The 26287-nt window shown below is 39.4% G+C and overlaps 1 protein-coding gene and 1 long non-coding RNA gene across 12 annotated transcripts in view; one reads left to right on the forward strand and one right to left on the reverse strand.

Moving 5' to 3' along the window:
• Positions 1-2994: 2994 nt before the first annotated feature.
• The window catches only part of dync1i1a (dynein cytoplasmic 1 intermediate chain 1a), a 73340-nt gene continuing 50047 nt past the window's right edge, over positions 2995-26287 (reverse strand). For 8 of the 10 annotated variants that reach the window (XM_078954947.1, XM_078954943.1, XM_020707111.3 and 5 more), the window contains 3 exons: positions 12379-12519; positions 7990-8115; positions 2995-3576 (listed from right to left, as the gene is read on the reverse strand). In XM_078954947.1, coding sequence (XP_078811073.1) covers positions 3466-3576; positions 7990-8115; positions 12379-12519 — 378 coding nt within the window. In that variant the 3' untranslated portion in view covers positions 2995-3465. Of the gene's footprint in view, positions 3577-7989; positions 8116-12378; positions 12520-22905; positions 22948-26287 lie in introns of those variants that run through there. The other 2 variants (XM_078954941.1, XM_078954948.1) reach the window with 2 other exon arrangements.
• Positions 21695-25428, forward strand: LOC144995317 (uncharacterized). 2 transcript variants are annotated; one of them, XR_013658889.1, is made up of 5 exons: positions 21695-21834; positions 23125-23218; positions 23562-23673; positions 23782-24041; positions 24992-25428. It is a non-coding gene; the product is annotated as an uncharacterized LOC144995317 (long non-coding RNA). The 2 variants fall into 2 exon arrangements; XR_013658890.1 differs by lacking the exon at positions 21695-21834 and adding an exon at positions 22635-22765.

Genomic DNA, 26287 nt, shown 5'->3' on the forward strand with positions numbered 1-26287 from the left:
AAAATCTGGTGAGTGAACGCTGACAGACTGAAGCTCGGGATGTGAAAACCGTATCCAGCTGGAGTTTTCCTGCACCATCATCAGAGCAGATAGCTCTCATTTGAGTCAGGGACTTTCTCTCAGCTTGTGGGACCGGGTTGCTTTTCACAGCTCGGAACGGGTCACTGAAGGCAATAATTCACCTTTTCCTTCTGTAAAGTTAAGAAGCTGCAGTGGAAAACAGAGCCGCCCGCTCCTTTTAATGGACAGTTGACATTGTGTTGCACATGCACACATCCCACTGCATATTACTTTTACATATAGCACCCTCTCTGCCAAAGGCTCCCAGCAGCATAAAATCAACTGCAGATCCAGTCTGTGCTCAGTGTGGTCTGGACCGGGTTCCTGTGTGCTCCTTTGTTGGCAGCCAACCCAAAATCTCAGCGTGAAATCTGTGATGGATTTCATTTAGTTTTGCTCTCATGGAAAATTGTTAAAATGCTCCACTTTTTATTGTCTATTACGATGTTTATTTCTGTGGGGAACTAAGTTAAATTCAAGGATATTCATTTGAGATTCAATAATGCTTATAAGTCCCATCTGTTCACACTTTGCACCCCCCCCCCTCCCTTTTTTTTTCTTTTACCCTCCCACCTTTTAACGTGAAGTGCTCCTGGCTTCCTCCTGCCCCCCCCTTTCTATTCGCCGCAGAAACCCGGCTGGCTTTGAGCCCACCTCAAGTCTAGCATCAGCCTGCCGGCGCCCAACCTCAACCACACTGGAGGCTACAGGTTGGCAGTGGCCACATATGCTGGCATGGAAACTACACTTGGACTCCATCTCCCACGGTTCATGAGCGCTGAGCGCGTGTAAAGGCGAGGGCCTCTTCACACACGCACCTCATCTCATTCATTGTTTTCTCAGTGTTGGGACTCATTTATTGAAAGCTGAACGCTGTCTGGAGTCCTCCCCAAACTGCTGGTGATCTAGCTAAGCTTGATCTGATGAAATCCAGTTCTGGTGCAGGAGGATTTGATTTGCAATCAGTTCATCTGGTCAGAAGATTGATTTGGAAATTCCTCTGCACTGCAAACTAATGATACTTGAAAAGATTTTTAGACATTCAAGATATTTGACCAGGTTTGAATTGGTTAACTTTACTCCTTTCCAAGCTTTTCTCTAAATCAGCAGCGAGAATGTTTTTGTCTCACTAAGAGCTAGGATCTAGAAATAAGGAAATTATTCATGAAATGAGTCAAAATAATTTTGCTCAATTCTCTTAACACTAGAAAAACTTGATTAAAGACTCAAAAAACTCAAATTGCTGAAGGTAATAAGAAAAACTGTTATTTCTTTGTTCAATTTCAATGCTTTAATTTTCCTAGGTTAAATAAATTTGACAAGATTCATTGTCAATATTTTGAAAACACTAATTCACTTTTATGTTTTAAGAATAAGTGTTAGCTTTAAATTTGATGAGGATTTTTAAGATGGGCCACCTGTACTAAGAATTATTCATTCATCTTCTAATCCGTTTTTCCCATTCGGGGTCACATGCTGCTGGAGCCTATCCCAGCTATTGAGATCATATTCTCATTTTGTTCACATTTAATTCTAAAATGAGTCACTTCTCGTTGTTACACTAGTTTTGTGTCACTGTGATTAAAAATTAACTACAAAAGGTAAAAAAAAAAAGAAAAAACATTTGCTTAGAACTAGCAAAAAAATACTTTTTATTGGGCTGCATATTCTATTTGATGTAATTCTATCAAACGTTTTGCTTGTTAGCTTATTTTTCCCTTTTTGAATGCTTGTGTGAAATTCCTTTTTTCTACATCTGAAAAACTTACAAGATTTATGGTTAAGTAAAAATGACTTACTTGCTACATGGACAGATAATATAACATTATTTTTTGTGATTTTCTTAAGATTATTTTTCCTTTCCTATTTTTACGCCACCTCTTTTTGTAGTGTACTTACTCCTGCATCTTTTTTCCTTTGAAAATGTTTTAGGTAAGTGAGGTATTTTTGAGAAATCCAGAGAAATACGTTCAATTCTGTGTCATTTCTTCAGAGGACCTCCTCTAACTACTTAAAACATTGGTTTGCAACCTGAGGCTCTAGAGCCATGTGTGTCTCTTTGATTCCTCTATTGTGGCTCCTTGGCTTTAAAGAAACATGCAAATGCTTTTAGTAAATAATAGATTATGTATAAGTGTTGTCATTTATGTTTGCATTTTTTAACTGAGGTGATCTTATATTAGTAAAATAACTTGTTTTTTCTGTACCACTGCTGACTTACACTAAAATCAAGAGGAAATATTATTTTTGCTGCATAATAGTGTCTAGTTGCTATTTAGAGGTGACATTCTTCAAGTTGATTAATCCACTTACAGTTTTTTTAATAGGTTTTTCTTTAAATTGGATTGAAGAAAAATGATGCACTAACGTTTTAATCACAGAAAAAGCTACGTTTGACTTTTAACTTTCAAGTAAATCTGCTGCAGCGGGAGGATCTTATTGGTCACAGGGTGTATTATTTTGAAAGAAACTACCATTTAAATTAAAAATAAAATGTGTAATATATAGAAAATTTAAATCCCTCTTGTAATTCAATAGTTGTAAATATTTAAAAAGCTACATCTTGTAAATAAATGGCTTGATTGCTACAAAAACATAAATAAAGTGTGTTTTTCTAAACAGTATAGTGGGACTATGCTGGGTTTGGGTCAGTAAGGAACTGGGTCAAATGGCACTTTTAGTGTCTAAAACCGGAAGGTAATCAGTTAAACATGAATATGTTCTGAATGCATAATATCATGTTATTAGAATGTTTACTGTTGTAAGATGTTTTTTTAAGTCTATGACGCAGATGCACGTGTTTCTGAGGGAGTTTTGTGGTGGAAACGGCATTTAAGAACGTTTAGATGTATGGCAGCAACGTGTGACGCTTACGTGTGACTGTGAGCCCGTTTTATTGCGTAGATGAATGCAGCCAAAACATGCAAGGAGGCAGTTTTTTTGGCTTCTGCTTTAATAGGAAACAGCCAAGGTAAACAGCGACACTGTTGAGTTACAATATAGCTCTTTTCCATAGAGTTTCTTACAGTTGTAGCTCCAGTCAGCAAACAAATGAACTCTTGATTCCTGAAACGTGACAGTGATGACGTCTGCAGCTGGATTTTCTTTGACGAGGTGTGCGGCATGCAGGCGACACAAAGAAGAAGCGCAACATAAGGGGGGTGTAAACAATGAACGACAGGTCTGGGACACCAGCTTGTTTTAGCATTAGTGCAAAGCTTTGTAACAGTACACAGATCCTTCTAAGGCAATACGACTCATTATGCTATATGCTGTCTGTTTGCTGACATTATTACATAAAGGAGGACACAAAACTAAACAGTTACTCTGCACACTTAAAGAGAACAAACGCCTCATTACAGCTTCCTGTCTACCTCTAGGAGAAACAGACACGCCTGCTGTGGTCTATGAAGCCAGCTCCATAGGTCCTTCTTCTTCGCCGTCCGCCCGGTTGGCACGGATCTCCATCAGGGTGCAAGCGAAGCGTGTCCAGTCATCCGTGTGAGCCACTGAGAGCTGCAGGGATCACAGAGAAACCCAGATGTAGTCATCTACTCCAGGAATATGAGGAGAAGCTAAAAACTGTAGTTGAGAACAGAGTATTACTGTGAAAAAATACTTTTCTCAAATAATAGTGAAAGATATTTATCTGAGTATTAAATTGACTAAAAGTTATTATTATTATTATTTTTTTTAATCTGCTCATAAGTTGAGTTGGAGTTGAAACCTAACGTTTGATATTTCATTTAGGGTACATGAACAAAAAAAGGAAGTGGGATTTTACATTACCAAAAAACAAAAACAAAAACAAACTGTAATGCAAATGAAGCCCAATGATGTCAAGGAGCAGTTCTTTATCCCAAATCTAAAAAAGAAAATGTTACAGACATTAACAAAATCTTTTTTTTCTTCATAAAAACTAAGACTAATTTACTAAAGTAAATATAGTTGGCTCACCTTTTACAAACCCTTGTTTAAAGAGACAAAGCCCATACTGAACCTTTTTCCCCCCAAAAATGTTGAATATAAAAAAAGAGTTTTTTGGACATCAAAACTACAGTCGTCAGGCCACGAGCTTCCTGCTCTGCTCCATTCTGATGCATCCTCTTGTACGTCTCAGCTGGTATCTGGACCAAAGCTGTACGGCTGGATGGCTCCAATATTGCTCCACATTTATGTTGCACTGGAATGCTAGGTTGGGGATGTGAGGGGCTGTAAGCTAGCATGTGAGATAACGGGGAGGAGGGGTGGGCTTACTCCCCGCCAACTGTCCCGCCCACAATTTAGAGGGAAACTTTCTAATGATCTACTGCCGCTCTGCAGAAACTATGTCCTTGAAAACAAGACAGATTTTTAAAATTTGGCTAAAAATGGGATAATCCTAATTAAAAGACTTTAAAAATAGATAAAAAATGATCGGAGTGGGTCTTTAACACCTAAAAAAAACCAAAGTGGTACTGAATTTATGATTTCCTGCATGTGTTTTTGATCTCAGAGCCTCAGCAGAACCGGGCCGTGCTACAGCAGATCCAGGATGTAGGAGTGTTCCTGTCTTTAGCTGAGCTCAGTGGGAGTCAGAGTGAAGCTGACAGAGACTGCAGCCGCAACCCCACATGTTTGGACCAGCTCACTGTGAATAATCACGGACCAACAACTCACTGCCGCCTGGCCTTAGCAGGGGGCCTCGACCAGAACCTCATCTATACGGCGCTGAAGAGCAACTTAAACATCACAGTAACAGAGTTCAGAAGGGCCCCAGAGTATTATCATAGCACTGAACCCTGATGCTCCGAGCTTTGATCAGAGAGAGCAAACACCAACAGGGCACTCATGACAACACTTCTAATCTCGGCTTCAATGCTACAACGATTCGTTTAGAGTAAAATAAAAGAGCAAAAGTCAATTTTGAGGTTTTCCTCCAGAGAAAAAGTCCTGAGGTTTGACTTTTTCCCAGGACTCCTCTTCTGTGCTCACATTCCGCTCCTGGTTTTGGCCACATGGGCGAGTCTGCAGTGAGTTCCCGCCTCCACCACACCAACACTGCAGTCGTAAAAGCTTTCAGCCCCGCTACGTTTTATTGATGACTCTTCCTTACCAGCGACGAGGCCACCAGCTCTGCTGAGCCTCTTTACCGTCACCGCACCACCAAGAGACGCTAAAATTAGCCAGACAGCTAGGCTAGCGCACTGTCATATGGGGATTCTAACCAGGGACGTTTAAATATGGGAGAATATGGAAGCGGAGGACGGGCGACCACATTTTACAGGAACATGAGAGACAGAGGGAAACAAATCCAATGTAGATTCATGGAAAAGCTGGCAGTTTGGTTAAAAGACAGAGCCAAAGGCGGTTTTAATGTAAAAAAAAAAGAACAGCTTTTTTAGGACGTACAGAGATGCCAGCTGAGCAAATATATATAAAAAAACCAACTGACATTCATCCAGATTTTTAAATGTGACTAAAAATAATAACAAAAACTCTGCGACTTCTTTCCTTTGATTGACAGACAACTGCAAGAACTTGTTTTCTAACATTTTAATAAAATATTTTAGAATCTGACCTCATTTTGACTGCATAGATGAAGGGAAATTTACTTTTTTCAAACAGCCTGATGATTCATTTTTATTATATACAATGAGGTACAGTACAACTATGATATAGTTTGTTGTTTTTTTTTTGCAAGTAAACAGATCATCTCAGCTGCACAGCAGTGAAACAGAAGACAGTGGACCTTGTCTGTCAGCACTAACGATAGTGGAAGATCCAAATGCAGGAAAGAAAGACTTATGGAGAGGAACTGAAGTTTAAAAATGTTCTTAACCCATAAGAACCCAGACCCATTTCTCCTGGAAAATGAAATAATGTAGAATACACAACAAACAAAGTGGACACCTAAACACATTTTTTTGTTGTTGCACTGATGTCACCATGGGTTCCTAGGAGTTAAATATGACAAAAGCCTTAAACATAAACTACAACGTACTGGGAACAACAAGAAAGAATGTGACCATAAAAGACCCACTCTAAGGAAAATCACGTTTTTGGTGTTTTTATCGTGTTCTTGTGGTGTTTTTTTTATGATTCAATTAAGACAAAAGTTTTTTTTTTCACATCGTTGTGCATCAGAAGCAAGCGAGAAAATACATTTGGAAACAGCTTGTAGCAATGACTTCATACGGTGGCCCAGAAGGGTCACAACACAACACACTAACTTTATACACAACACACTAACTTTACACACAACACATTAACTTTACACACAACACATTAACTTTACACACAACACATTAACTTTATACACAACACACTAACTTTACACACAACACACTAACTTTACACACAACATATTAACTTTACACACAACACATTAACTTTACACACAACACATTAACTTTACACACAACACATTAACTTAACACACAACACATTAACTTAACACACAACACATTAACTTAACACACAACACATTAACTCACAACACAACACAATAGCTCACAACACAATACATTAACTCACAACACAACACATTAACTCACAACACAACACATTAACTCACAACACAACACAATAACTCACAGCACAACACATTAACTCACAACACATTAACTCATGGCCCAGAAAGGTCACAACACAACACATTAACTTACCTCACAACACATTAACTCACAACGGAAGTAAAGCAGCAATTGAAGTGCTTTTATTCTGAAATTTCTACTGGGCTGAGCAGCTAACTACCTAACAGAAAGTAATGTCACAGTGAGCTGTGGAGGGAGCATGTTATTGCTACAAGAGAAGCTAGCAGCAGTGTTGCCAGAAACTTTGTCTTTACTACGGTTCTCCTTCCTCTAAACACACACAATATGAACACACACTCCTCCCTCCGCTCTGACACCCCCCTCTGTCGCTGCACGCGCGCTCCTCTCCTCTCCTTTTTTCCGCTCCGTCCTGTGTGTGCGTGTGTGTTGGGGACTGCACGTGCCTGTGTGAGAGGACGGAGCGGAAAAAAGGAGAGGAGAGGAGCGCGCGTGCAGCTCCCTCCACAGCTCACTGTGACATTACTTTCTGTTAGGTAGTTAGCTGCTCAGCCCAGTAGAAATTTCAGAATAAAAGCACTTCAATTGCTGCTTTACTTCCGTTGTGAGTTAATGTGTTGTGAGGTAAGTTAATGTGTTGTGTTGTGACCCTTCTGGGCCATGAGTTAATGTGTTGTGTTGTGAGTTAATGTGTTGTGTTGTGAGTTATTGTGTTGTGAGTTAATGTGTTGTGTTGTGAGTTATTGTGTTGTGTTGTGAGTTAATGTGTTGTGTGTTAAGTTAATCTGTTGTGTGTAAAGTTAGTGTGTTGTGTGTAAAGTTAGTGGGTTGTGTGTAAAGTTAGTGTGTTGTGTGTAAAGTTAGTGTGTTGTGTGTAAAGTTAGTGTGTTGTGTGTAAAGTTAATGTGTTGTGTTGTGACCCTTCTGGGCCACCGTAACTTCAGAGCTACAATCGGCAGGCTGTAAACTGGTAGCTTAGAGCCCCTCAAACCCACAATCTAACATTACCGATGTAACAATAGTGACCAAATATGGAGCTATCCAGCTGTACAGTTCTGAGCCAGCTCAGACGAGAAACTTTTCCCTTTAGTCGTCTGCAAGTGGATGCATCAGAATGGAGCAGAGCAGGGTGCTTGTAGCTGCCCCAGCGTATTTTAGTTTTGTCAGATTCACCACGGTTTAGATAAAGAAACACTTAGAAATGCAACTTTATGCTTAATTATTTTACACGTCCTCCATCATCAGGAAAAACGCCACAAGAACATGTTAAAATCACAATTTTCGGTGGGTCTTTAAACTAAACATTACATAAAAATGTATTGAATTAAATTTTGTAGCAAAATAAATCTTCTTATGCTATGCACCCATAACACTGTAAAGCCGGTGACATTCATACCTCGCCAGTGTCATAGATCCAGACTCGACCTTCTGAGTCGCCCACCGCCACCTCCTTCCCTCCAGACGACCAGCGAACCCTGTTGAGAGCAGACGCCCCTTCGATGGTCACGCTTGCAGTTGGTACCTCAAAAGTAGAAAAAAGGTTTAGTCAGAGGGGTTTGATGCATTAGTGCACACCAAAAACTCTGCTCCTCAAAGGCTCTTTTTATCATATTTGTGGCTCATACTTAAAGATACTTATTGTATCTCTGATGTTTTTTTTTTGATGCACAAAACAACAAAAAGGAGACAAAAGAAACATATACATAAAAAAAGTAGAGTTTTGAACACCAACTCCGCCAAGAAAACATTTTATGGACAATTATGCACCTGCAAATATCCTGGGGGTTCGTAAATAGATGTACACAGTGAGAAGTCCTAAAATCCCGTTCTCATTGAAGGCATCACACGGTAAAAATTGTGTTTATTATTCAGCACATGGAGATAATGAGCTGGAACAAAGATCCGCTTTCAAGAAGAATTAAATCTTTTCAGAAACGAGTGGAAATACCACCAGAACCATAAGTGGGGCTCACAAATGTGTATAAAGCCCTCCGATGAAGCCGTAAAAACAAACAGGAGAAATGTTGGAAATGTACAATTACAAATGAGGCTAATAATAAAGTGAAAGGTTGGCAATTTAGGCCAGCTTGATTTACTAAAGAATGCCCACAAGATGGGAAAATATGTATATTTTTAAAAGTTTTTTTTAAATTAAATGGGTGAAGTTAAGATGTGAACAACAGCTTTCACTGATGGACCCTAACTGAAATTCTTTTCAATGTTCCATGAAGAAAGAAGCACTAAAGCCATTTTTTAGAAGCAAATCTACCACATAAAGAGCACAAATTCGTTGGAATCTATTGTAAGTTACAAAACAAAGCCATCACATTACATACGCTCCATCAACTGGACACACACAGGGCTATTCTTTTTATAATAACCATGTTTGCTGGAGCTGATGCTCTGTTCAGCGCTCATGTTGCATCTCTAAAAACTTAAAACCATCTGCAGTGTTTCCATAAACTGTTCCTGACATGTGGCAGGCGGGTCTGACACATGTCACTAGTGGAGACAGAGGCCTTGGCATACTGAGTCCTCGCACACCAAGCCTCCGTGCATTTAAAGCAGCGCTAACCACAGACTCGCTGCCATTAGCCCGCTAGCTTCCACAGCTCTGCAAGAGTGCATCTGCACGGAGCGCCTTCAATTGCTTGTGTGTTTCTGCGTGTGTGGTGGAAATGAGAACCAGGCGCGCTGCACGTCTCCGTTAATGTTGTTATGACTGTGTGTTTTTAATATGATGGCAACAATGAAAGCCTGTTGCTATTAGACTGACTGTGTGCGAGCGTGTGCATGTGTTTGTTGCATCCGCTTGCGTGAGCGTGTGTCTGAGCAAATGTTTCCCATAAAGCACATTGTTAGCCGGGGGAAGGCCGCCAATAATGAACTCTTCATCTGTCTGAAATAGGCTGCTGTTGAGGGAACCATGGGAAAGACGGCATCCGCGCTGCAAAACGAGAACTTGGAGGGGAAATGCATCTTTGAATTTGTTCTGAATTATTTTACCTCTGCAGTGCGGAGAAAATGACATCAGTGAGAGGATATTATGAGAGCGGCTGTGGGGGGGTGTATCTGTAAAGATTCAGACTTGTATTAAAGTGTAAGTCCCTGTGGGTGTTGTCTCCATGGTAACCGAGGGAGAAGAGGATTGAAAGTATCCTTTCTACTTTTACCTGACTGATCAAAGATGCCAACACAGTGACAAAGTATGATGTTCATAATCCTAGAATGTGACATTTCTGTTTACACAGACTTTTTATAAAAATGAAATTATCAAGTAAAATTAAGTCACAACTATGATATTGGGCAAAACTCAGGTCTGTGTTTCTTTAAAAAAGGAGAAAACTTGGTTAAGTTTAAGCAGAAATAATACAACAATTATTACAAAAAGACCCTCTTCTATGTAATTCACATTTATATTATTATCAATAGTTATGTTATTATTATAACAGCAAAAAATGAAAATTTAGAAAGTAAAAAGAGAAATGATCCTTTTTCTGACTTGTAAGAAAAAAATGTATAATTTAAGAAAACATGTCATTTTTCTTGCCTCACTGGCAGATTTCTTTAGTCTTTTTAACAAAAATGGTCAGAATTCAAGAATTTTGTTTACTTATATCTAGGGGACCTGTTTTTGGAGTTTGTATACATGTTTATATATTTACAGTTAAAATACACCTTAAAGGGAAAAACAAAAAAACAACACTGCAAAACCTCTAATGAAACTGTGTTTTTTTTTTACTGAAGAGAACTTTACTGAAACAACTACAACTTTGTAGATCAATAAAATTATGTGAGTTGAATTGATTTCAATTTTTTTTCAGTGAAGGAGGATTCAAGCCCTGGCACGATATGCCGAAAGGCGAACAAATATGATTCCATATTTGAAAAGTAATCTCCCAGTAATTCTACAGGAGAAAACAGAACTGTGTTAGCAGGAGAAGATTAAACTCACGTTAGAGTAAAACATTCTTTTTAACCCTTAAGGCCCGTACACATACGGACGAATATTCGCCAGGCGTTATTCGCCAGCGTTTTTCGCCACGTTTTTTGTGTTCACACCCAGGCGATTTTCGCTGACAATGAGCCGAGCGAACATGCAATTTCATTCCCTGACGTTAGATGGCGCTTAATGTAAAACAGAAATACCCCCTGTACACAAGGTGGCGCTGCGCAACTTTACGCTTCTTAAAGTCGCTTTTCACTCAGAAGAAGAGAGCAAGTATTTACGCGCTTGTCAGAATCATACAAAGAAAACATGAATATTTCAAGCACCAGTAGCTCCAACTGGTGCTTGGTTCGGGGATATTTTAGAATGTCCGTCATTATTTCTTCGCGGCTGTGTAGATGCAACTCGGCGTCTATCTTCTTCGCTGGTATGTGTGCTCAGCAAGGCAGTTTTGTGTTTGAGCGCCCCCAAGTAGTGTTTTACTGTAACTTCAGAAGCTCCAGACACTTGTGCAAAAGCGCCGTTCTCATTGGTCGAATAGATTTCGACGCGACGCGTCAAACCAAAAAAATGAACCCGAGGCGTTTTTTAAAAAGTGACGCTTTGACACGTGGCGTTTTTCCGCTTCGGTGTGCAAACTCACATTGGTGCCCTTTGTTTAGTCACGAGGCGTTAAACGTCGGCGAAAATCGCGGGCGAAATTCGTCCTGATGTGAACAGGCCTTTATAGAGGTTTTCTACTGAAGGCGCTAACGGCCTACCTTGCTTTTTTGTTATTTTTACCCATTTTATCGATATCCATTATCTGGTGATCACAAGAAAACACTTTCTATCTTGTGATCACGGGTCCACGAGATAGTATTTCTCGTTCACACCAGAACACACAATATTGGATTTCCATTGATGATCCACTTGTAGACTCATCTGCGCCAACCTCCACCTCACACGACAAAGACTGATTTAGACATTGTTTATGACCAACAACATCAACACAATCACCGCCTGAGTTACAACACGATTAAAGTAGTCTGTTATAAATTGATCATTCTTCTGGTGTTCAAAATTTTCTATGACAAACTGCTACGGATTGTAGATAGATGATCAAAATATATTCTTCGTCATATTGTTATTACGACATGACAACATTTTTTATCTCGTGATTTTATCTACTATCTTGTTATTATGAAAAATAAACTTCTTGTGATGATATCATAGTAGATGTCGTTTTCACAGGAAATCGGGCAAAAAAAGAGTTTTCTGTGTTTTGAGATGTCTTTTTTATTTATAAGACCATTTTTAATCATGTTTGACATAAAGTTAAAAAGAAAATGTGGTCAGCCATCAATGACCTTAAATGCACTCATCCCAAAATAAAAATGTAGCCTCAACTCTGCAAAAGTCAAGCCTTGGCCTGAACTCTCTTCTTTTTTTCATGGGACTGTGGCCTGAGGGTTGGGTCTCGCAGCTTTGCGGTCTTCAGCACATCTGTGCAGTCCTCTGATGGGACGTAGTGTGGGAGGAAGATGGGCTGAGGTGGTGGGGACCTGAGGTTGCCTGAACGTTACACAGAGGTTGTAGAAATGTTAGTGGGATCGCTGGGTGGGAGCCAGAATGAGGAGATGTCACCCAGGCTGATTTAAAGCAAGAACTGTGGGAAACGCCTACAGGGGAATCTTGAAGCTGGCGTGTGTGTGTGTGTGTGTCGCGGGAGACTTGGTTGTTTGGTTGTGCGGTTCGGGCTTAGCCCCATAAACAGACCCTGAGGATGCCAAACACACACAAACACACTGCAAAGTCAATGCAGCCAGCACAGCCTCGACATCAACATGCACACACCTCTGTGTCGTTGTTGAGGTTCCACAGGTCCAGGCGGCCCATGCCATCCACGGCGGCAAACGTGGCGGGGTGCACAGGCGACCACATGACGTCATACACATAGTCTGCATTGTCTTCAAATGAGTACAGGGGTTTGTTGTGCTGAAACAGAGAAAAACAAGAAGTCGTGAAAAGGTACTGCGGGGAAAGACAGAGCAAACTTCGGCAGGAGATGACACACTGGAGATAGACAGAGTGAAAAGGAATGGAGAGACGGAGTGAGTTAGCTTCAGACAGAGTGGCGCTGCCTCAGCCTTGGGGCCTGTCTGGGTGCAGAGCCTAATTAAAAAGACTCGCACATTCACACAGCGCCATAAAACCACTGTGAAAGATGAAAGAGAAGGCCCCTCCACAAGGTGTACTGTAACCTTTACACAACAGCTGTCGGAGAGATGGGAGAGATAGGGAACGGGAGGAGCAGGAGGGGTGGACAAAGAACGGGAGGAAGACACAACAGAATTAAGGATGTAGAAGAGGTCCAATTGCATGAATGCAGAAGGACGTTTATGGTTTTTGGAACCGAAGTCATAATTTAGGAAGACTGCGATCAATATCTCCTTCATTTCAACATAAACTAGCTGATGAGGATTTATATCTACATCCTGTGCAGGATGTTGCACATTTAAATAGAAAACTTGTCAGTGCTCTCTAGTGGACAAATGGATAACTACTTTTAATGTACATGTTTTCCATTTTCTTTGAGCAAAGAATAAATACTTCAAGCTGTTTCTATGTTTTTAGATATTTTTGTATTTAAATTTTATGTTTTGTTGCCATTTTCTATTAGTAGTTCATTGCGAGCTTTAAATAAATTTGACTACATTGTGTTAAATTAATATCATTTATATTTTTATGTCTCCTAAAAATGAATTTATGACAGTTTAAACAAATATTTACAGGAATAAAACCAAACTAATCTTCCTGATTTAAAATGAAACAGAGTGCTTACTCCACCTGTAATAAGTGTAACCCTGGTAACTAACGAAACAAGAAATTTTACGAAAATACTTTATCACTGTTAGTTTTTATAATTTTAATATTTGGTGCAGATATTTAAAATATGATAAAAAATAAATATATATATTGTGCACTAAACATGTTTGCATTTCTAATCCCAGCAAATCTTTAGACAGTTCTGTTTTCAAGTCACCTGGTAAACTGAATGGCTCACGGACAAAACAGTTTATCTTATGTTTCCACATCTATCCATCCATTATCTACACCCTAACTACTATTGCAGGGTTGCTGGAGCCTATCCAGGTACTGTTGGTCAACGACGGAGTCCACAGTGGTCATTTCGCCAGTTTATCACAGGGCCACACAGACTAACAACTACACACACAATAACATCATGCACCTCTACGGGGGGTTGACCCGTAAGGGTGCAGCAGAGTTTTTGGGTTGTCCGTCCTCGTGGAGGGTCGTAGTAAAGAGAGACTACATCTTAAGGGGGAGCACAGTTGTTTTTACGGCCACCTCAAAGGACATCATGAAAATTAAACATGCAATTGTCATGCAGGTGGAAGGTCTATCCTAAAAATGTGTAAGGTCAATGGAAGTTACACGCACTTATGACATGATATGTACTCTTAGGCTACAAGGTAAGATGCATGTGCTGGCTTCTTACTGACAAATGCTGCACGCACAGGGCATGCAGGTGATACATAAGTGCCCGGAGGACATCCACAAATGCCCACACAAACTTCACTCCGATTGTCTAGTATCTTATATTCTAACAATCAAGTTTCAAGCACACCCTTATCATGTGAGTAGAAGTACTGGGTTGAAAAAAAACAAAAATCCATCAAATACACCTCACTTACTTTATCCTTACATGTTGTTGGTTAACTGTGACCCGTCGCCCGCAGCATGCCAGTAGAAAAAACGTGCACTAACATTTTCACTCTACGGGCTCAGCAGACAGTCTATGACCTCAATAGTTTGTAACAGTCAAGGGGGTGGAGTAGCTCTTTTGAGACTTTAATGATGAGGTAATCCTTTTTCCCCCCACGAGACTGAGGCTCACACTCAGGGCTTGTGCACTACCTCTTTTTCTTTTTTGATGATTGTGACACTCGGGCTGTACAGCTTCTGTTTTATATTTGTATATTTTGAAACAGTAGCCGTCCAACCGAGCCTTATAAGGTTGATGATCATTATTAATAAAGTGAAGAACACTTTTGGAGTCCCAGAATCTGCGTATTCGTGAGTTTTTTTGTTTCCATCTTGACTTTTTCTCTCTGCTGAGCTCCAGTGGTCTTTGGTGCAACCTGTGAACGTTACAATTTCATGGGGGCCACTTGTGTGCCCCAGACAGGTTTGCCCAGACAGACCATATCCACCCGTAAGGGCAGTTGCGACTAAGGCCTATAGGACAATGCAATGCAGAGTCACCAATGTCTTTAAGCTTTAAGAATCTTTGTCCAATTCTTATCAAATTATTCCGATTGCCAAAAAAAAACAAAGCATAAACGTTTTTTAATCTTTTTTTTATATTTGTGCATCAGTGAGGTGTGTTACAGCCCACACTGAATTATGCTAAACTGTGTTTGTTGAACTTTAACTATGCGCAGAACTGACCTCTGTGAGAAAGGTTAATAGCGGAAGGTTTCAGCTTGTGCAGAAGTTAAAGATGGAGAATAATTAAGTATGGTGGGCGGTACGCTTTATAGAGGATGAAAAAATTCATAATTATGTTGATGATACAGAGGACCTACATGTTCTCAGCTTACAGGTTCAAATATGAAAAAGTCTCCTGGAGTGTGACCCATTATTTCAATAATATAAACACTGCCAATATCTGGGTACTTTTGTAAAGTATTTGTAGTAACTTAACTCCAACGAATCCCTGCAAGTGTTTGCATGTTGTAAACCAATAATCCTTTATTAAACGATGGATTCCAGAAGACTAAAACCTGTTTTCCTCACAGGCAGAAGGAAAAGGTCACAGAGGGTTAATCAGTTGGCTGAAGGAGCAAAAATGAAAGAAGGTGAGGTGCCTCTCTTGCTGATGTTTGCTCTATTTTTCTGCAGGCTTAAACCTTTTCTCTCCACAGTTGTTCTTAACGCACACACTCAGAAACACAAACATACCGAGACAATTTCAAGCTTGGATTGAACTTGTTCTCTCGCTGGTCAGATGGCAGCAGAGGTCACTTTTTTATGCATCTTGCAGTTTCTACACTCAATAAACTGGCTAAAGTCTGTTTATTTTCTCATTTTGTTGTTCTATTGTAATCATTACACAACACGGTAACTTTTACATCCCTTTTTTCATATTTTTATTTCAAATAAATAAGCTTTTTGTCCCAGAATTTGTTTAAGACTAGAGTGACACATCAATTAAAAGATACAACAAAATAATTACTCCGAATGTCAACCACTTTTAGCTGTTTTTGTCTGATTTCAAAGAATGTGATTTGGGCAAATAGGTTATAAAACTAATCTCAAAATTGAGTTAAATCCAGGTGGCGCCGTACATGAAGAAACCGATCCCATTATATTTTCTGTACTGAGGAGCCTGCGGCTCGATTCAGCTGGAAAACTATTACATGGCAAAGGGTTGCACAAAAATACTGACTAAATTGGTTTGCATTGACTGTTCTAGGGTTTTCTGAAATTTTAGAAAATTCTACTGTTAGGCATCAAAACTTGTTTAAATGTTTATTTTTTTCCCGCAGCTCTAGATTTGTGACTGCGGCGCTGCTTTTGAATACTAAAAACCTTTTTGTTTCAACTGTTTCAACAGGAAATTAGTGTTTTGAGCAGGAGTTGATTGTGCCGATTTCATGACACTGACCTTTCATTTTTATTCGCTCAATGACGCGCCAGTACTGAGTGTTTTTAATGTCTAATGAGGAACAAGTGGCTAAATTGGGGCATCCCAAACACGGATGTAATAGTGAGACTGTGGGAAAAACAGTGATTTTTTAAACGAGATAGAGGGAAGCAAGTGGGACGAAAACAACTAAAATGACATTTTATCAGACTGAATGACATGCTTTAGATTTAAACCCGGAATACCCTATAATTACAGGACATAACTTCTGAGTTCATATTCTTAAAAAAGTACTGTAGCCCTATTTTAGAGGTTTAAAGTAGGTTGTTTTTCTAACATGCACAACTGCAGTGTCAAGACGACCCAGCTCCAATTGAACCTTTGGTGGATGAATTTGAGATTTTGGGTCCATCTTGCCATTTTATAAGTATTCGGTGGTCACATCTGGGGTTTATGGAAGCATTTCATAAACCCCACATTTAGAAGATAATTTCCTGCAGTTTTGCACTGATTTTGCTGTTCGATGACAGCTGGAGCCCCATCAACAGCTCTAGCAGATTTCGTAAACGTTTGCTGGTTGCACCAACACGAATCTTCTAAATGTGCTTTTATTACTGTTATGATTTTTATTAAGGGCCTGCTCGCTCATAATTGTTTAAATCCATGCGGTCAGTGCTAGTCCGGAAATTACGGTAAATGCGTGGGAATTACATCAGCCTTTATTCTGTTCTGGACATCACTGGAAACACCAATTCATATGATGGTTTAAAGTTTCTCAGGTCTGCATAGCAGCATTTCCTCTTTCGAAGCTTCCCCGGACTAGCTTTGTCTCCGGGCTAGCGGGCGGGGTTTAGCTCCGTCCAAAGACAAAGCTAGTCTGAGGGAGAAGCTTCGAACCGTGGGCCCAGGCTGCAGGCCGCAGGCTTCCGAAGGAGGCTGTGGTCCCAAACTCCGGACCGCAGAATGCGGAAATCCTGCTACGTAGTCCCGAGAAGATGTGTACAATCATCAGGAGTTCACAACCATCACAAAGTCCTCTCTCCTGCCGCTAACACTGCTGCACTGATCCTAGCATGTCTATGTCTCATAGCAGCCGGACAGATGGAGATAGCAGTGATGTCATCGCCCCGCCTCCCCGCTGGAAATGCTAAGTGGAACTGAATAATGTGACATTATTCGCAGGGAGGATGTGAAAATGAAAATACAATCCCCTCTTTGCATTTTCGTTTCAACTATGAGACAGAATAAGCGGTTTTTAAGTGGAAAATGAAAAAGCATTTTGAAGTATTGATTTTTCATTTTCATTTTGAGTCATTTGATGCAGTTACATTTTGAAAATGAAAACGCATTTCTGTTTCTTTTCAATTGTCAAATTAGATATTTCTAAATGAATTTTGCTACACATTCACCAGAGAACTTTTTGAAAATGAAATGTCAACTACCATTTTTCTTAATCATTTAATTAAGTGACAGAATAAACGGTGTTGAAGTAGAAAATGAAAAAGTATTTTGAAGTATTGCTTTTTCATTTTAATCTTGAGTCAAAAAATGCAGCTTGATTTTGAAAATGAAAAAGCATTTCTGGTTTTGACTTTTATTTTTAATCATGCTACACAAATGCTTTTATAGGGGTTAACTGGTGAACCACTTGTTATGTTCTTCAAAGCTTAGCTGAATCCCATCTTTGACCCTGAAATCTTTGCAGACAGCTTGGCTGAAGTGTTGATAGGAGAGTCTACGCTAATTAGAGTGGAAGGATAAGTTCAAATGTTTGTGTTTTTACATACTAGGTATTTCACTGTGGGCTAAAAAGTTATTAACACGTTTATTTCATGATGTTACAAGCTAAGGATGCATTTTTTACCTAGCCTCTCTCAGGCTTGACAGATGCTTTTAAAAAGTATTCTGGAAATAGTGTGTTTTGACTTGATTTTAGCCCACTACTACTGTAAAATGATCATGTGTAATATTGCTGTTCTTAAATCTTAACATTGAATTTCATAACATATTCACAACTTAGTTCCTTTAACCATTTAGCAATTCAGACCAGTTGTGGAGCTAGAGGAGCCGCTTAGGTTTATATTTCAGACGATTAAGCATTTTGTGGTACGACTTCTATTTTTGTGGTACAAAATGTCTGAAATGGTGACTTCTTTGGTATAAGCACCAAATTTGGCATGGATGTACCTTACGATACCCTCTTTCAAAAAAGCACGTTAGCCACAAGAAAAAAACCAAACTGGCGGCCATTTATGAAGATAGTGGCCATACACTCAATTGCTACAAAAATATTCAATGTCTATTTGCCTCAGTCTCAAAAATATGGGCTGTTCATGTACAAAATCCAGTCTTTATAAGAATATCTATAAATAATGGTTTATTTTCAAACTTTTGTCATATACAAGGCGCACCAAACTATAAGACACATTAGGAGAGACAAAAGACTAAGAGATAAGTCTGTCATTCAGATTTTAGTAACACAATTCCAGAACGTGTTTGTAATACGCTACAAGTTAGCCTCAATAGGCCTACCTGTAACTCCAACAACCTTCGTTGCAACACATAAAAAAGCCAACTGATGCCACTATAACTAACGTTACTTTGACTACGCTAACTCCCAACCTTGTTAGTAACACGTAAAAATAACTAGTTTGACAGCTACACATTAGCCACGTTAGCTAATTCACAATAACTGTTACTCCGACCTTGTTTGCAACACGTAAAAAACAGATCAATAGTGAAAAAAAAACATTACTGTGACAATTTTAACTCCCAACTTTGTTAGCAACACATTAAAAAAGAAAGAAAAAACAGTCAGACAACGCAACATGTTAACCAGGTTAGAGTATTCACAACACCAAACTAACCGTTTTGACAGAGCACCATGTACCTCTCCAAATCGCTTTGACATCAGTAACCACAACCAGAATTAATCCATGTATAAGGCAACCTGTTGTGTTTTAAAGACAATTCAGGCCTTAGAATGGAAAATATGGTATAGTTGGTTATAAAGTCATTTTTAAATATCTCTTTCAACTAGTCTGATATTGTTCTAGGTCATTAACAATCACCTGCACTGACACTGACCCAGACCTTGAATTAACTTCCTCAGAGAGCAGATGTGAACCAAGTGGGCTTCATCCAATCACCCGAAGAGTTTTTAGGGTTAGGGTCAAAAGAGCAAAAACGTTGAAGTTATGCACAATCATAGACCCACTCCCAGCTGTCACGACATCTTCACACTTCTGGCTGCCCCTGAAAGGTTTGGCTAACCACAATATTTTCACCGCTAAGAGTAAAAACATTAGCAGGCCTCTGTTTGATGGCCTTCACAAGCGTTTCTGAAGGGAAACACTTGTGAAGGCGAAAAAAAGAAAATGCAGCAAACCTGTGTTATTTTGTGTCAGGCTGTTGGAAGGGAAACCTTGAGGGTGTTTCAGACAAGTAAAGACAGCTTGCTTTAGGTGAATGTCAGGCATGTGTGGTGCATCTGTATTTACCCACACACATCCACAACCAGGTAGTTGCCTGCACCCACAAATATGGATTATGTGGGAAAAGAGACAGACACACATTCCTGCGGTGCCCCTCAAAGGAAAGTGAATTCCCAAATCCTGAAAAATAACACACTCTGCTGATGAAAATCCACAGAAATGTTTTTATATGCTTTTCAGAACTCTTTTCGCAAGAGACCTCTGGTCTGGCTGAATGCATACATGAACAGTCATTTATTTGGGTGTCTCACTGCCATATAGACACATAGGAAACCTCTGAGAGGATTTTGTATGACGCTACAGAATTGACGCAACCCAAATTATATCATTTCTTAAACTTAGCAATTTTGCATTTGAATCGTTAAATAAACATAAGCTGAACTTCTGTCTCGCCACCCAAAACATGTCTTTTCAGGGTTTTAGTTTACATCTCTATCCTTCATTGTGACTGACTCAGAAGCTGTTTGGGTTTCCTGCCATTGAATGTTGCCAAGTAGAATTTATTACAATGATTTGAAAGGGGAAAAAAAAGTCTTACTGAGTCGACAACGTCACTATAAACCACAACAAATAAAAGCGCCCACGTTTAAAGGATTTAGTATTTACACATTAGTGTAACAGACATCATTTTCCAGTCAGTGCATTCAGGGTTTTTGCACATCTTAAGTTGGTAAATATACAATCTAAAAATGATTATTAGGCAGTGATAATTTTTCTAAAGTTAAGACAGCTATCGATCTGTAAAAAACATATGTTCACACACTTTATCAAAGTACACCACAACTCTTGTGCTTAAAGTTCCAAAGTTCTTCCACTTTACCAAGCAACTATCCCCCAACCATGGTGCTACCACCTCCATGCTTTGCAGCAGAAATTCAATTTCCTTTGACAGATGAACCCCAAACATTCTGTTTTCTTTTGAATTAACTGGGAAACATGTCAGAAAAAGCTCTTTGCTGTTTAATGTGCTTCATCACAGACTCTGAGGCCAATTGCTGCTAGTGCATGTTGCTGAATCTATAGAAAACGTAAGAGTGCTAACTGTTGAACTAAAATGTATCCATTTGATGACATCTTAAACAAAACAGAAGCAAATGAATTACAATATTCAACTGAAGCAAAACTAAAAAAAAGAAGCCGTGAGCAAAAGTTTATGCTTCAACATTGCTTTGACACTAAAAGTTAAATTGAAATGTTTTTTTTTCTTTTTTAGAACGTGTTTAAAAAAATTGTATATATATGTACATGTATTTTATTGTCAGCAAATGTATGTTAGATTGTAGAAAGTGAGTATGCTTATTTCTGTAGCACTTTTGACAGATGAAATCACAATTGAAACAATAGAGGTCCTCCTGCACACACCCTGTGTCCGAATTACCACCCTAACCCCTACATAGTGCACTACATAGGACGTTCGCCATTTTGTAGTGCTGTCCAAATCTACAATTCCAAAACTGAGTGCCCTGGAAATTTCACAGAAGTCTCTGCGAAAAGCCAGTGTGCACAGATGCGTATGGAGTTATTTCAGTCTCAATAATCAGAAATGCACACAACCGGTTTTACAAATACACACGCTCCGATTCACAAATGTCATTTTATGCAAACGTGAAAAATAAATTCGGAAATACACACCCTGTGTTTCACAAACACACAGATTATGTTTCACAAATGCACACTAAATGTTTTACAAATGCACAATAAGTGTTTCTCACAAATGTGCACACTGTTTTTCACATAAACATTTTAGGAATTCACAATAAATGTATCAGAAATGCACAGTAAGTGCTTCACAAACGTGACTTTTAGGTACACATGTGATGTGAACTCACAGATCATTCGAACTGCAGACTGTGCATTCAAAATCCCGTTCTCGTTTGTGAATCTCCCCGTGTGTGTGAGAGATTTTTCTACGGTGAATATTGAGACTCATCTGACGGAGCGGGTCAACTAATGTCACCATTGGCTAGTGAATCTGTCAATCAAACTCATCGGCAAAGCAGGCGGGTTCGCTTTTAGCCAATCGAATGGCCCCTTACACTCTTCACTCTCAACTGACGAGGGAGGGAGCTGTTCAGCACAGCAGTTGGGAGGACGCGGGCGGCAAACATGGCGGAGAGGTCTTCTGAACGGGAACAGTCTCAGCCCGTAAGTAATGCACTTATTTGATTATTATTCCCTCGTTGTACATCTTGTAATGTTATTGAATACTAAGTTGAAGCGGTCTCCTTAGCCAAGTGACATGTGTGAATGCTTTATGAACACTGCAGCCGAGTCGTTTGCAGAGTACCCCCACCGCAAATTAGCTTAGCTTAGCCTGTGCGGTCATATTTTTTATGAAAGCGGGGGAGGACTTATGATGGTTTTGTCAAGTTTTATACTTGGCATACCAGCTCTTCACACAACACGAGTAACTACAACCAACCAGGGGCCTCGAAACTAGCCGGCTTTCGACTCAAATTGTGTCTGCCTGCCCTGTGTGAGTGTGAGGGAAGTTTAAGCTAGCGCGTCGGTTCAAGCTAGATATACAGCCAATGTAGGTTCTTAACATGATTCATAAGGAGCCAAGGGGAAAACATGCCGGATTTACAGCAGCACAGAAAGTTTAATAAAAAGTATTGATTTAGAGACGGGGATTTGTTTAAACACTGATGCTATGCTAACTAGCTAGTAAGTTAGCTGTCCCGTGTGCTGCCTTTATGTAAACGCGATCCGGGTTAAAGTTAGACAGTCTTTTCACAACCCAGACTTTAAGACGGGGTGGATATGTGCAACAAAGTTAATTCATATGACATTCATGAAAACGGCATTTTTTAAACATAACATACATGAATCCACTGAGAATGAAAGAAGCCTCATTAACGTTTCTAACGTTAGAACCCGTATTCATTGTGATGACCAGCCCTATGAGATTGTGTCAGAGTGACAGCCACTAAATTCCCCGTATCTTTACTTCCAATGACAAAATGACAAGAATCCCAAACATTGTGTTTTTAGGCTGTTTTGTAGTCAATAAGTAGTCACAGAAAGGGCGGATGGGAGAAATCTGCTGTCAACAGTGATTTGAGTAGAAGTTACTGTAAGTATTACACACAGGCTTCCTGTGATCAGTGTCTTGTCTCTGATATTTTTTTAAAGCTGTTCTTTACTACAAGCTCAAGTTATCATAGCAAGAGTGTTTTAAAAAATTCCCCTTTCTAATATTTGAAAATTATGTAATTTAATCTCAGACAGCTAAATGATCCATCCATGTTTGTTGTGTTTTTATTTATTCTCTAGGAATTGCTGAAGCGTGACATCCTAAATACCTTTCTATTCTATTCTATTTCATATTTTATCATCCTATTGTATTACTGTTTTACTTGTCAATTGGGAATTTAGCATTTTTGCCCCTGTAAATATCTGTCAGTTGAAAGTATTTGTACTTGTATTCCATAGATCTTGTACCTGAGAAGATAGCAGAGAACAACTGTGCAGACACCCACTTGGCCTTCTTCAGTGACGCTGTGAACGTTTATGGCTTACCTCTGAGGTATTCATGTTTTTCATAAAGAAATCTTTTATTCACATATCAGGCAGTATAAGTACTTGGTTTTTTGTACAAAAATAAAATAACTTTTTTTAGACTCCTCTGAAAACAAAGCCAACTCTAAAACTTTCCCCTCGTGAATAACATTTTACCCCCCCTTAACAGTCTCTCTCACCTCATTTTTTTCCCCAGTGATACATGTAACCCACTCCTGCAATTTATCTAACCTAGAAATTCTACTTATTGGCATCATACATAAGAACATTACATTTTAAGTTGATGTGTACCGTATTGGCGATGCATTTGTAATTATGTGTTTGAGACTTGATTTTCATGTTATTGTCAGGGTGAGAGGAGATCACGGAGGAGAAAACGTGGGCATAGCCGAGTTAATGCTCACAGTACGTACAACTGACACAAACGGCTTCATTGTGGGAAAAGTGTACACACAATCAACGGTGAGTTGAACCTAGTTTTAGATGCTTTAATATATACATAAAAGTGAATGATGTATTAAAAATAAATCTGACAATATAATATTTCTTTTTGCTTTTTTCCAAATACAGGATTGAGCTCCTCTGGTGTGATGTCTTCATGACTGTTACTGGTTTATATTACAACATCCTGCACTCTCCTGAGGACCAAGACTTGCTCAATATCAGTAACATCACGTATTCTGCTGCCATTACATCTTCCTACCACGCATTCAGGCCAGTTTGGATGTCTTTAGTGACGCGTGGGACAGCCAATCAGGACGGAGCAAAGCATGACACCAAATCAGCTGTGGCATTTGGGCTTGACCCAGAACCCTGTTTCTGATCCCCGGGTAAGTGCTTTATTTCAGTGTTTTTCAACCTTTGTTCTCTTGTTCCACGGTCTGACACCGGACTCTGTGGAAAGTTACACCGCTAAAGACAAGCTTTAGCTGGTATTTTTGTTATAACTGAGCGACTTTATCAGCAGAATTAAAAACAAGGAAGTGAAGACTTTAACCACTTCTCATTGGTCAGACTGATGACATGTGATTAAGCCTTCAAGAATGATTGGTGGAGACAGTTAAAGGGGCGGAACTTTTCCTTACAAGGTTATAGCTGCAGCTAAATCACGGTACTGTCAACCTTATCAAAATGTATTTTATAGAATTAAATAAACACAAAGAAAAAGTCATTTTAAGATCTTTTATATTCCTAACTACTCAGTGTTTTATCAGTGCCTGTTTGGATTAACAAAGAGCTGATTTCCTGGAGATGGAAAATGATTTCAGATCAGTGAAGTAGGGCAATTCCCCACGGCACACTTGACCATCTCCCGCGGCACACACACTGGTTGAAAAACCCTGCTTTATTTAATCTCACTGTACTGGACAACTGATTTGTGTGCAGTTCGACTAAAGTGGAAAGTATCAAGAACAGTATGATGAAATCACAATGACTACAAGGAATTTTCATCAAAAATGAATGAAAAGTATTATTGTTGTGTGGTGCAAACTATTTCCCTAAATTGTTTGGTTTTTTAAATCAAGTAGGAAGAATAGCACATCTGCAAGTTCAAAATACATCACAATGTTTGGCATTATGAGCCATCAGCTGTACTAATCTCACTACTTTGTTAAGAGTCACTTATTTGCAAATTATAAACAGTTATGGAGATATGAGGTCTGCCTGCTAGAAACAATATAAGTCATTATTAGTGGGTCTCTGTTCCTACATAATCTAAAACATTAAAAAAAACAGTGCTGTTCATAAACAGTATCTTTATTTTTTTTTTTTTTGTCAGGGTATGCTGGTTCCAGAGATTGAATGGGAGGAGAGTGGATCCATGGCTGAACCTCATCCTGGGATCAATGTCCTGGAATGGGACAGTCACCTTTTGGGTCCACAAATGTTGGAACTGCAAGACGACATCAATCCATTGTTTAATTCAGACCGTGTGGGAGTGGACCTACATCTTTACTGTCCCGTTTGTTTAGAACTTAATTTAGGCGACATAATTACATACAGAAGAAGAGAGACTGAGGGGAGTAAGACAGAGTTCAAATCAATACTGCTGTATTGTTCAAGGGACTTCATTGTATGTAAGGAAGTTATGAAAATTAGTTCCACTTTAAATAAAATTCAAATCAGTAGAGATCCCACATTTGCTTAAATTTTGATGTTTTAATCTGTCCATGTTTTCACTGAATTTTACTCTGCAATAAAGGGTGAATGTTTGCACTTTGTTGTTCTATGACCATCTTTTGTTGTGTAGTATTTAACCAGCTATAAAACCCAGAGAGAAGAGGATCTTTTTTGCAAGGGTGACCTGGCCAAGAGGTGTATATGTATATGGTTACAATATAAAATCAATGACATTTGAGTTATTAAAAAAATAAAATTAAGGTCCATCAAAGTGACTTTGGGCTGAGCAGGGGAGGTGTATATTGGGCGTCTGTGATTGACAGTGAGATGAACTTGAGGTAATGTAGTCCCACTGCGTGGTACGGAGCAAAGTGATGCCAGTTTCTCCACAAAACCTTCTGTGGAAGTTAAAGATTTTTCTCCTCCACCTTCAGATGATCACGACCGAAGGGAACCGTGTCTGAGTGTTGAATTGACGCTAGCATGAAAGCTAAGAGAATAACGTACAAACAATCCCGAGTGAAACATTCATTTTAAATCTCATGACCAGTACAGAGTTCGATGGATTCTATGTCAACTGCATTCAACCACTGTTGCCTTGCTCCCAGGTCCACTGAAAAGTTGCACAAGCCAGTAATTTTTGACAACCCAAGGCAAATAAACCGACAAGCCATGCTAAGGCTAACACGCTAACGACCGACTGGTACAGAATCAAATATGGGCGGAGCTTTTGCCACCTGCAGAAAGCGTAGAGAAAGTGTAAGGGGCCATTCGATTGGCTAAAAGCGAACCCGCCTGCTTTGCCGATGAGTTTGATTGACAGATTCACTAGCCAATGGTGACATTAGTTGACCCGCTCCGTCAGATGAGTCTCAATATTCACCGTAGAAAAATCTCTCACACACACGGGGAGATTCACAAACGAGAACGGGATTTTGAATGCACAGTCTGCAAT

Source organism: Oryzias latipes, chromosome 11, assembly GCF_053564925.1.
Source record: "Oryzias latipes strain Hd-rR chromosome 11, Olatipes_Hd-rR_3.1".
NCBI classification, from domain to species: domain Eukaryota; kingdom Metazoa; phylum Chordata; class Actinopteri; order Beloniformes; family Adrianichthyidae; genus Oryzias; species Oryzias latipes.